The sequence below is a fragment of the Rana temporaria genome, chromosome 4 (genome assembly GCF_905171775.1).
Source record: "Rana temporaria chromosome 4, aRanTem1.1, whole genome shotgun sequence".
Taxonomy (NCBI): Eukaryota; Metazoa; Chordata; class Amphibia; order Anura; family Ranidae; genus Rana; species Rana temporaria.
In genome coordinates, this window is record NC_053492.1 from 467589100 (window position 1) to 467601504 (window position 12405).

Consider the following 12405-nt stretch of genomic DNA (forward strand, 5'->3'; position numbering starts at 1 on the left):
ACCGGACGACACTATTTACATATGAATGTCGTCGCTATTTATATGTAAACACTGCGGGCCAGATTCAGAAAGAATGGCGTAACTTTCGGCGGGCGTAGCGCATCTCATTAACGCTACTCCGCCGTAACTTAGAGAGGCGAGTACCGGATTCAGAAAGAAATGGCGCCCTAAGTTACGGCGGCGTAGCGTAAATGGGCCGGCGTAAGCCCGCCCAATTCAAATTATCAAGGCAGTGGGCGTGTTGTATTACAATGAGCCGTGACCCCATGTAAATGTGGGGCCGAACAAACGGCGCATGCGCCGTCCGTGGACGTATCCCAGTGCGCATGCTCAAAATCACGTCGGCTAGAATGCCTAAGATACGTCGAACACTGCCTACGACGTAAACGTAACCTACGCACAGCCCTATTCACGTACGACTTGCGTAAACAACGTAAATTTCGACGGTCGTTCCGACGTCCATACCTTAACATGATTTACCCCTGCTTTATGAGGGGTAAAGTTACGCCGGTCGTACACCTTACGTAAACAGCGTATATTAATACGCCGGGCGCAAGTGCGTTCGTGAATCGGCGTATCTTTGCATATTTATAATGGGAACACCGAATGCGTCCAGCGTAACTATGCTCCAACGATACGCCGGCGTAGGCAAGTTACATCGGACGGCTGAAGCCATGTTTTTGGACGTATCTCGCTTTGTGAATCGGCGCAAAGATGCGACGGCGCACATTTGAAATTACAGCAGCGTATCTGGAGATTCCGCCGACGTAAATGCTTTCTGAATCTGGCCCAGGGGTCTGCAGGTGAGTCATCTGTACACGGCAATAGGGCAGCATTAGTAACAGAACTTCCCACTGAGATATCAGGACACATCACAGGACTAAAAACTTCAAGGGACAAGGGAATTCAAACCAGGATAGTTGGCAAGTAGGAGGCAGCTTCTTTGGGCCCCACAATGACAGGGCCCATGGCAGCTTCCCCCTTTGCCCCGCCTTAAAGACAGCCCTGTGCATGACTGAGCACTGTGTGCTGGGAGAATACTATCATCCCATTGTGGACGCAAGCGCGTTTGGCCTTCTGTTTATCAGGGGTCCCACCTTTTCTGGTAAGAGCATTGGTTTTGTGGTGGAGGGCCTGTTGTCTAGAACCACCAGTGGACTGGATCTTCCACTCTCTCACGAGGGGTCTCATCTTTTGTTCTGGGACTTGTAGTTCTTTTACATTTATGGATGGACTTTCTTTTATTCATGTTGAGTTGAGACGTATCTTGATATAGCGCGGTCTTACCCCGAAGGGTCCCGACATGCTTACAAACACATACTAGGGCCAATTTATAGACAGGATCTGATTAACCTACCAGCATGTCTTTGGAGTGTGGGAGGTAACCGGATTACCCAGAGGAAACCCACGCGGGCACAGGGAGAACATGCAAACTCCAGGCAGATGGTGTCGTGGTCAGGATTTGAAACAGCGACCCTATAGCTGCTAGGTGAAAGTGATAACCACTGCACCACTGTGCTGCCCTATTATATTGCGCTGCACTAATTTTTTCTTGTATACCTATGCGATTAACCTATAGTGTTCAGCTTGCATTTTTCTGTTTAATTTAACTCATTGTTTGCTCCGATTGTTCTTTATATTTATGCTGCCTTCACGTCTCTCCATGTGTCCCACCCTGCCAGTGCCATCACGTCTATTCTGCCAACTCCATCCATCCCACTCGCCCCTCTTGCCATCACATCTCATGCTGCATTAAGCAGCAATTATGAGCTTCCAGGTTTCCAAATATTCAGGCTATAAGACCCATTACGTTACCATTTTCCATAGTAAACAGCTTGGAAAAGGACAAGGTGGGACTTTCCAACATAGCATTCAGATATCATCCGACACCAATTGAGTGCCCACTCCAAACCTCACCCAAAAAATAAAAAAACACCACACCTTCTCACCCACTTCCACCAAGTAACACCAGCATCACGTCCCTCCTTACACTTCCAAGTCCTACAGCCGTCACATCTCTGCACTCACCTCTGCATGTCCCCCAGAAGTCAATGTCTTGTTGCAGCGCTGGCATCGGAGGCAGGGGCGGTGCCAGCTTCTGCCCAGTGACATCACCTTCTCCGCTGTAAGACGACAGAGCACAGCTCATATTTCCAAATGATTTAGTACAGAAATTGCAGAATATAAAATAGTGCCAATTACTCACCAAAGTAGACAATCTTTCCACAGCCTGGGCATAAAGCTGTCTCCCCAGCAAATGTCCGTGTCGGGGCCACAACTGTACAAAAAGAATGAAATATAGGATTAGAGATCCAGATCACAAGACATTCCGCCATAGATTCCCCTACATGCTGGGTACGCACCTCGTGTAGCTGGCTTGGCAGCATTGTTTGCAGTACTGACCACAGGGGTCACGGGACCCTGGTCCCCCGAGGATCGAGGCGTTGTATCGTAGATGTAGGACCCAACTCCACCAATGTTTACACCTAGAGGAGACGTACAGATAGGACATTAATTGGAAGAACACAAGGAAAGGAGAAGGCATACAGCTAATACATCAATCGGTCGAAGAAGAGAACCAGAACCATGACGAAGCTCCGGGAGGGGGGCAGAGTGAACCACGTTCGTTGGGGGCGTGGCCTGGCGGCAGCCCAGGCTGAAGAGGTCTCTTCCACCATTAAACTACCCGTGGACGTGCGTGCAGCACAGGGGATTCCCTCCTTCCTTTCTCTAGCGACCACAGGAGCTGGTACAAGCACCACTCCCTCGCCGGCACTCCCGTAGCAGTGGACTCAGAACCGTCCACATTACTCCCCAGATCATCAAACAAGCCTGAGCGGCACAATAATCTTCCGTGGGTCACAGGACGAAGACACCAATGGGAAGATGACGAGAAGACACCAATGGGAAGAACGAGAGGAGAAGATGGAGAAGACACCAATGGGAAGAACGAGAGGAGAAGATGGAGAAGACACCAATGGGAAGAACGAGAGGAGAAGATGGAGAAGACACCAATGGGAAGAACGAGAGGAGAAGATGGAGAAGACATCAATGGAGAGAGAAGACAAGGGAGAAGACACCAATGGAGAGAGAAGACAAGGGAGAAGACACCAATGGAGAGAGAAGACAAGGGAGAAGACACCAATGGAGAGAGAAGACAAGGGAGAAGACACCAATGGAGAGAGAAGACAAGGGAGAAGACACCAATGGAGAGAGAGAAGACGCCAATGGATAGACGACACGAGGAGAAGGCGCCAACGGATAGACGACACGAGGAGAAGGCGCCAACGGATAGACGACACGAGGAGAAGGCGCCAACGGATAGACGACACGAGGAGAAGGCGCCAACGGATAGACGACACGAGGAGAAGGCGCCAACGGATAGACGACACGAGGAGAAGGCGCCAACGGAAAAGACGACGCGAGGAGAAGGCGCCAATGGAAAAGACGACACGAGGAGAAGGCGCCAACGGAAAAGACGACACGAGGAGAAGGCGCCAATGGAAAAGACGACACGAGGAGAAGGCGCCAATGGAAAGACGACACGAGGAGGAGGCGCCAATGGAAAGACGACACGAGGAGGAGGCGCCAATGGAAAGACGACACGAGGAGGAGGCGGAGAAGATGCCAATGGAAGGAATACAAAGAGGACCAAAAAAAAAGACCCGGAGGACAGGAGACAGAGAACAGAAAGAGGGAATATGGAAAAGAAATGGATACCAATGGGAAGCACGAGAGAGAGCTGATGCAAGGAAACGACATTGGTGGGGAAATGCTTGGATGGCAATAAGAAAGACTTAAATTAGTTTAGGAAATGCCAAGATTGAATGAAATTCATTGCTTCATATTGGACAGTTTAGGAGGACATCAACCATGGTTCAAGCTGCTTAATGGAAGTAGCAACTATGCAAACCCTAAAGTGGGAGGAGATATTTCCCAAAACTTTCTGTTCAGCACTGAGTTTCAATACCAAATGGCACTTATCATTTGGCCATTTCCAGCTAAAGAGGTTTAAAACACAGAGCAAGAGAGCACCAACAACGTACGTAGGAGGTCACTTTCCAAAACAGATGTGTCAAGATTTTCTAAGTCTGTTCTACTGAATTTATTTATTTATTTTTTAAATGTGCTGATCCTTTAAAGTATAATTGCAGCTAAACACTTTTTTTCGGATGGAGTTTGTTAGGGTTGGTGCCTTTTTCAGGTTTTACTTGCCGTCTGTATTCCTGCGGGACAGATTAACCCCCCCCCCCCTCTTTCCTGGGGATATCCCTTCATCAGCTGATATACAGTGTGTAATCAGGACAGGAAGTAAGGGTAAATCTCCCAGCGGGGACACAGACCCTTCTTCCCCACTCTTCAGTACTAAAAGTTTGGGCTGGAGTTCCATTGAGATGGGAGATACGGCAGACGCGTGCTCTGCAATCTGTGGGATCGTCAGAGGTGTAATGCAATGGGATTGGGATGTACAGAGGAAGTCCGGATCAGTCCCAGCTGGGGTGTCAGTGAACTTGGAGTCACAGGATGTGCTCCATTCATGGCCCTATTAATAGAAGCCCCGACCACACAGGCCATGACCCGACATACAAAGCAATGAGGCGAGAGAGTTCCTTTTCCAATAGACGCCCAACACCATTTTCTGGGTGAAAGAAAGAACAAAAGGATTCCAAACACTAAAATATGAATACTGGTAATAGTAAATCACAGAATATTAAATACAAAAACTATAAAAAGGTAACAAACCACGGCTCAGTCTTGTGTCACCCTTGTCGCCCAAATCAGACCCCTTTTCTGTACGTCATCTCACCCACCCTCACCATAGGATATTTTACTTCCTTCAGGAGACACATTGCCACATTTGTACTCTGAAATGTAATAAAGGCGGTGAAGTATTTTTACTTAAAACCCCACTACGTTTTCAGATTAAATCAGCTTAAAGCGGAGTTCCACCCAAAAATTGAACTTCCGCTTATCCCACCCCTCACCCCCTTACATGCCACATTTGGCATGTAATTTTTTTTTTGGGGGGGGGGCTTCAGGAGAAGGGGACTTCCTGTCCCACTTCCTCCTTCCGCCGAGGGGCTGCAAAGGCGATTAAGCTTATTAAGGAGCGGAGCCCCAGCCGGCGCGTCGCTGGAACGCTGGAGCAGGTAAGTGTCTGTTTATTAAAAGCCAGCAGCTACACTTTTTGTAGCTGCTGACTTTTAATAAACATAAATGTTGGCTGGAACTCCCCTTTAATACATTCCAGGTGCATAAAAGCAGATGGCGTGCAAAGCTCAGGTTCCCAGCTGATTGCAGAGGTCCGACACAGCAGCCAGAGCTCTTCAGAGAGACCACTGCTTCCTCTCACAGAGTAAGGCCCCTTTCACATGGGGCGGATCAGTAATGATCCGCCCCGTGAACCTCAACTTGCTCAGCAACCTCAGCTTGCTCCGCTGAACCCCGCTGAGCCGGCGTATGACAGGGCGGTCCCCGCACACTGTGCAGGGACCGCCCTGTCTTTTCTCCGCTCTCCCCCTATGGGGGGGGGGGATCGGATGAACACGGACCGTCTGTCCGTGTTCACCCGATCCGATAGACGGATGGAAAAGTAGGTTTTTCCTCCGTCACACTTTGGCGGATCGGAGCGGGTCGGATGTCAGCGGGCATGTCTTTTTTTTTTTTAAGTGTATTTTGTGCGTGTACTCGAGAGAGGAGCCGGACTGCAGGAGTTGGGAGTAGGCAGGCCTCCCCCAGAGGCAATCTGCCACCTTTCTCCATGCCCCGGGTGGCAATGGTGGGTGTGTGAGGGGGTCCTCCCACACAGCCCGCCCTACCTGCTCCGCTTTGAAGCCCAACGGGGCAGAGGGACTCCCTATAAGGGAGTGAGAGGATCTAGCCCGCTCAACTAGCCCCTTTAGTCCTTCGCCTCTCTTTTTATAGACCACGTGGTCAAAGTGCGTGCATGTTAACCCAATTTCGAGTGCGTGCAAGTGTGGTGGTATTTGTGGGAGGGGGGTGGGCGTACTAAGCGCAGGCTTACCTCGCATAGCACACCCACCGGGAGCCGGGCTGAGACCACCAAACTCAATTCACATGTAGCCGAGACCGGGATCCGAACCCCTGGCTGCAGAGGTAAATGGCTTGTCAGCGCAGTGCCAATCGCGTTGAGCCACCGCAGCTCCCCTGTCACCGCTGACATCCGCGGATCCATAGAGGAGCACGGAGCGCCCGTTCAGGTCCACCAAAAAAAAATGGCAGGCGGACCTGAACGGGCTGCCCGTGTGAAAGAGCCCTAAGGATCTTTCCCTGCAGCATGCTTGCAGCAGACAGGCTTTTCTACTCAAATAAAAATATTCGCCAGCACACCATGGATCGTAGATAACGTCCAAAAATGTAATACAAAAAAGGCATTACAGAAAGTGCAACGTCTCGAGGTCACGCAGGATTACTTGCCTGGAGAAGAGATACTGCGTGGCCTCGAGACGTTGCACTTTCTGGAATGCCTTTTTTAAATTACATTTCTGGACGTTATTTACGATCCATGGTGTGCTGGCGAATATTTTTTATTTGTTTGATGGTTCCAGTGCCCAGCTGGTGATCGTTTCAGCACCCACCTTCTTTCCCACGAGCCATTTTCAAAAGTCCAGGAACATGTGCGATTGGAACATTGAATAGGCTTTTCTACTCAGGCTGCAACCGCTTTAACCACTTAAGACCCGGACCAAAATGCAGCTAAAGGACCCGGCCAGGTTTTGCGATTCGGCACTGTGTCGCTTTAATAGACAATTGCGCGGTCGTGCAACGTGGCTCCCAAACAAAATTGGCGTCCTTTTTTTCCCACAAATAGAGCTTTCTTTTGGTGGTATTTCATCACCTCTGTGGTTTCTATTTTTTGCGCTATAAACAAAAATAGGAGCGACAATTTAAAAAAAAAAAAAATGCAATATTTTTAACTTTTTGCTATAATAAATATCCCCCATTTTTTCCCCTCAGTTTAGGCCGATACGTATTCTACCTATTTTTGGTAAAAAAAAAAAAAAAAAAAAAAAAAAATCGAAATAAGCGTTTATCGGTTGGTTTGCGCAAAATTTATAGCGTTTACAAAATAGGGGATAGTTTTATTGCATTTTTATAATTTTTTTTTTTTTTTTTTACTACCAATGGCGGCGATCAGCGTTTTTTTTAGTGACTGCGACATTATGGCGGACACTTCGGACAATTTTGACACATTTTTGGGACCATTGTCATTTTCACAGCAAAAAAAAATGCATTTAAAATGCATTGTTTATTGTGAAAATGACAGTTGCAGTTTGGGAGTTAACCACAAGGGGGCGCTGAAGGGGTTAAGTATGACCTCATTTGTGTTTACAACTGTAGGGGGGTGTGGCTGTAGGTGTGACGTCATCAATTGTGTATCCCTATAAAAGGGAACACACGATCGATGACGCCGCCACAGTGAAGAACGGGGAAGCTGTGTTTACATACGGCTCTCCCCGTTCTTCAGCTCCGGGGACCGATCGCGGGACTCCAGCGGCGATCGGGTCCGCGGGTGTCACGGAGCTTCGGACCGGGTCGCGGGAGCGCACCCGCGACCCCACAGCTGCGCTTAAAGGGCAACTTACATATACGTTGATGTGCCCAGCCGTGCCATTCTGCCGACGTATATCGGCGTGAAGGGGTCCTTAAGTGGTTAAAATGAAAGTGTTACTAAACCTAGTAATATGAAAATAGTTCATTCCGCCCCCCCCCCCCCCCCGCAGTGCCCACAGCTTATAAATCTTTTTACATTCAAATACTGCCACTATATACCTTTTTGGCTAATCTGTACACCAGGGTCACGTGATAAACTGCAGGGTCTGGCTGTGTATTCAGGTAGGAGGAGATTTCCACTATAGCCTGCGTCCTCATGAGAGGCTGATCATCCATCAATCAAGATGCGACATCCCACCCACTGTGTTCTTTTTTAGTTACGGGGCATGGAGAAGGAGGGAGGGATCGGGCTGTCATTTGGGATCTGTATACACGCCCAAGTGTGTGATGTCAATATCATGTGACCTGAAAAGCTCAAACAAGCAAATGTTCTCTCCAGCAATAGAGTCCAAACTGAGCATGTGCAGCATTACTACCTTCACTGTGTCTTATCTGGCCTCGCCAAGAGTGACCCTGACAGGATCAAAATAGCCTTTTTACACAATACAGAGGATTAACCCCTTAAGTTCCACAGTGAGTATAACAAGAGTGCTATTCTGCATACAGAAAGATTTTACTGTTGTGGGTTTAGTAACACTTGAACTGTAATGTTGCGCACCGAGGGCCAGATTCAGGTACATTTGCGGCGGCGTAGCGTATCGCATTTACGTTACACTGCCGCAAGTTTTACGGGCAAGTGCTTGATTCACAAAGCACTTGCCTGTAAAGTTGCGGCGGCATAGTGTAAATCCCTCCGGCGCAAGCCCGCCTAATTGAAATGATCCGGGTAGGGGGCGTGGATCATTTAAATTAGGCGCGTTCCCGCGCCGAACATACTGCGCATGCTCCGTTTTGAAATTTCCCGCCGTGCTTTGCGCGAAATGTCGTCGCAACGGCGTAATTTTTTGAACGTCGACGTGAGTTACGTCCTTTCCTATTCACGGACGACTTACGCAAAAAAAATTTGACGCGGGAACGACGGCCATACTTTAACATGGCAGGTCTATCTATACGCCACGAAATAGCAGCTTTAACTATACGCTGGGAAAAGCCGACTAGCGACGACGCAAGAGAATGCGACGGCCACGCTTTCCTTCGTGAATCGCCGTAAAAAGCCAATTAGCATACCCGACGCGGAAAACGATGCGAACTCCACCCAGCGGGCGCCAAAGTATTGCACCTACGATCCGAAGGCGTACGAAGCCGTACGCCTGTCGGATCTAAGCCAAAAGCCGTCGTATCTTGGTTTGAGGATTCAAACTAAAGATACGACGCGGCAAATTTGAAAGTACGCCGGAGTATCAGGAGATACACCGGCGTACTTATACTGTGAATCTGGCCCGTTGTTTTCATGTACCTGCGGCTCATTTAAACTGAAAGATTATTATGGCTTCAAGTAAATGGACTTCACAGCCTGCGATAAAACGCCTTTCCGGGGGTCTCTTACACTACCCCCCCCCCCCCCCCCTCCCCCCGAGGGCATCAGTTAGCACCACTCAGAGGCAGATGGCAATGGTGAAGACTCCGTCCTGGACTGAGTCATGCCTGTGCCCGCTTTGTGCTCCATGTACAAAAGCTGCTGGTCATGGGAGAAATCACCTAATGGGTCATTTTTTCCCCCTACCTGCTGGCAGCACATACTGGGGGATGAGATAAGACCGTGGCAGACGGAGAACACAACCCAGGGTGTGACTGCCATCCGCAGCACAACGATAAGATGATTCACACAACACAATCTTCTGTCCTACAGAAGAGCTCGAAAAGTTCTGTTAAGCTTCCGTCAACTTGCTTATACAGTTCACTTCTGCGGCATAACACTGGAAGAGACTACAGAACCATCCTGGTCTCCTCACCCACAATGCCCCTCAATTCTTTTCAAACCCCCCGATACCCTTTCATCCATCCCGATAACCCTCAGCCAGCATGCCCCCCATCCGATCACTTAACCACTCTAATGCTCCTCAGCTTGCCCCCTCATCTGATCATCCAACTACCCAAAAAGCCCCTCAGCGTGCCCCCGCCAATCAATCACTTAACGGCTCCAATGCTCCTCAGCTTGCCCCCATCTGATCACTTAACTACCTCAGTGCCCCTCATCTAATCCCTCTGCCAAACAGATGCCCCACAGTGGGCCTCACAACCAAACTTTTCAGCATTCTCCCCCCCCCCCCCCCCCCAAAATCCGATACCTATGCCAACCCGACTACCCTCACCATGTGCTCCTCAATCTGAATTCTCCCCCAACCAAATACCCCTCAGCAAGCTTCCCATCCAACCCCTTCTCCATACCAATATCCTTAGGACGCCTTTCCCCACCACCCCCCCATCCAATTGCTACCCAACACCCATCAGCGTGCCCCCCCATTCAATCACTTAACGACTCCAATGCTCCGCAGCTTGCCCCCAATCTGATCACTTAACTACCTCAGTGCCCCTCATCTAATCCCTATGCCAAACAGATACCCCACAGTGGGCCTCACAACCAAACCTTTCCCTCCTATACTTTTCAGCATATTCTCTCTCTCTCTCTCCCCCCCCCCCCCCCCCAAAATCCGATACCTATGCCAACCCGACTACCCTCACCATGTGCTCCTCCATCTGAATTCTTCCCCAACCAAATACCCCTCAGCAAGCTTCCCATCCAACCCCTTCTCCATACCAATAGCCTTTCCCCACCACCCCCCATCTAATTGCTACCCAACACCCATCAGCATGCCCCACCATTTGAACCTTCCCTCAATGCCACTCAGCATGCCACCCATCTGATCCCTCCCCCTCCCTAAAACCCCTCAGCCTTACCCCATTTAACCCCTCCCCCAAAACAGTCTTTGGTGTTCCACCTCATTCCGAACATCCCCCCCACCCATTCACACACCCCCTAACACCCATCAGTATGCCACCCATCTGATTCATCCCCCACCCCAATAACCCTCAGCCTGATCCCCCACCACAATACCCCTCATCCGATTCCTCACCCAACCCCGATACCCCTCAGTATGCAACCTTTACCTTTCGGGCCGAACAAGACAGCGTAGCACGGCTTGTGGCAGTATGGGCGTCCATCGTGCTGGAGAGACAAAAGAAGGAAAACTTGTTATAATACAGGATCCAACACATGACAGGAGAGCAGCAGAACTGATCCTGCCACCCACTATACCAAAATGACATTGCTGTACCCCCCCACCCCGCTGTAAAAATACAAATGTCTCCTCCCCGCATCCGATTTGCTTAGCAGGAAATTGTAACTGGCTCTCTACGGAGCTGGTTGACATCTCTGGAGAGGCTCTGGTGCAAATTTCACAGGAGCCATGTGCCTCTCTTGGTCCGTTTCAGGTCCGAAATCAGACAAATTCGGGCTGAAATCGGACCCGAAACGGTGAATGGAGACGCACCGGACCCCTGCTGTGAGCCGCTGCGCTCTCCAGTGTGAACCCAGCCTTAGGGTTTACTATTGAGATTAGCCACAGCTAATCACATGGTACAAATGGCTGCGATTGGCCCTGTCTGTACCATGTGATGCTTGACTAATCACAGAGCTCACCACACGAGTACACAGTAAAAAAAAGGTACAACGCAAAGCCTTTCATTGTGTACAACCGTCACGTGTACTGCTGTGATTGGCCACTAATCACATGGTACCGGCAGCAGGCTGGTATAGCGATCTGTCATCAGCTGTGTTGGATGGACACAGTGGGTGACAGATTGCTCCGTGGCGAGGCGCAATTCTGGGGGGGACGTCACACGGCGCGCTCCCTGTCATTTTACCATAGGCCAGGCGGGAAGTGCATATTATATATATATATATATATATATATATATATATATATATATATATATATATATATATATATATATATATATATATATATATATATATATATATATATATATATATAAAAAACATATGCCAAGAACGCTTTTTTTTTTTTTTTAAAGTGTATTTTGTGTGTGTACTCGAGAGAGGAGCCGGACTGCAGGAGTTGGGAGTAGGCAGGCCTCCCCCAGAGGCAATCTGCCACCTTTCTCCATGCCCCGGGTGGCAATGGCGGGTGTGTGAGGGGGTCCTCCCACACAGCCCGCCCTACCTGCTCCGCTTTGAAGCACAACGGGGCAGAGGGACTCCCTATAAGGGAGTGAGAGGATCTAGCCCGCTCAACCAGCCCCGTTAGTCCTTCGCCTCTCTTTTTAGAGACCGCGTGGTCAAAGTGCGTGCATGTTAACCCAATTTCGAGTGCGTGTAAGTGTGGTGGTTTTTGTGGGAGGGGGGTGGGCGTACTAAGCGCAAGCTTACCTCGCATAGCACACCCACCGGGAGCCGGGTTGAGACCACCAAACTCAATTCACATGTAGCCGAGACCGGGATCCGAACCCCTAGCTGCAGAGGTGAATGGCTTGTCAGCGCAGAGCCAAATCGCGTTGAGCCACCGCAGCTCCCGTCAATGCAAGGTCTCTTAACAGCATCTCCTATAGCGGTGATGGAGAACCTTGGCACCCCAGATGTTTTGGAACTACATTTCCCATGATGCTCGTGCAGTGTAGTTCAGCATCATGGGAAATGTAGTTCCAAAACATCTGGGGTGCCAAGGTTCGCCATCACTGTCCTATAGTAATAAGGACATTGTTATGCTTGTGTAATAAATACTCATTTAACCACTTCCATACCAGGGACTTACGCAGCTTCCTGCCCAAGCCAATTTTCAGCTTTCTGCGCCGTCACACTTTGGATGACAA

General features: G+C 49.4%; 1 protein-coding gene across 2 annotated transcripts in view; it reads right to left on the bottom strand.

Annotated features, from left to right (window-relative positions):
• CRIP3 (cysteine rich protein 3) overlaps window positions 1–12405 on the bottom strand; it is a 51137-nt gene that overhangs the window by 14962 nt on the left and 23770 nt on the right. For both annotated transcript variants that reach the window (XM_040351737.1, XM_040351736.1), the window contains exons 3-6: window positions 10684–10741; window positions 2364–2486; window positions 2207–2278; window positions 2029–2123 (exon numbers count right to left, since the gene is read on the bottom strand). In XM_040351737.1, the coding sequence (XP_040207671.1) occupies window positions 2029–2123; window positions 2207–2278; window positions 2364–2486; window positions 10684–10741 (348 nt within the window). The remainder of the gene's footprint in view (window positions 1–2028; window positions 2124–2206; window positions 2279–2363; window positions 2487–10683; window positions 10742–12405) is intronic.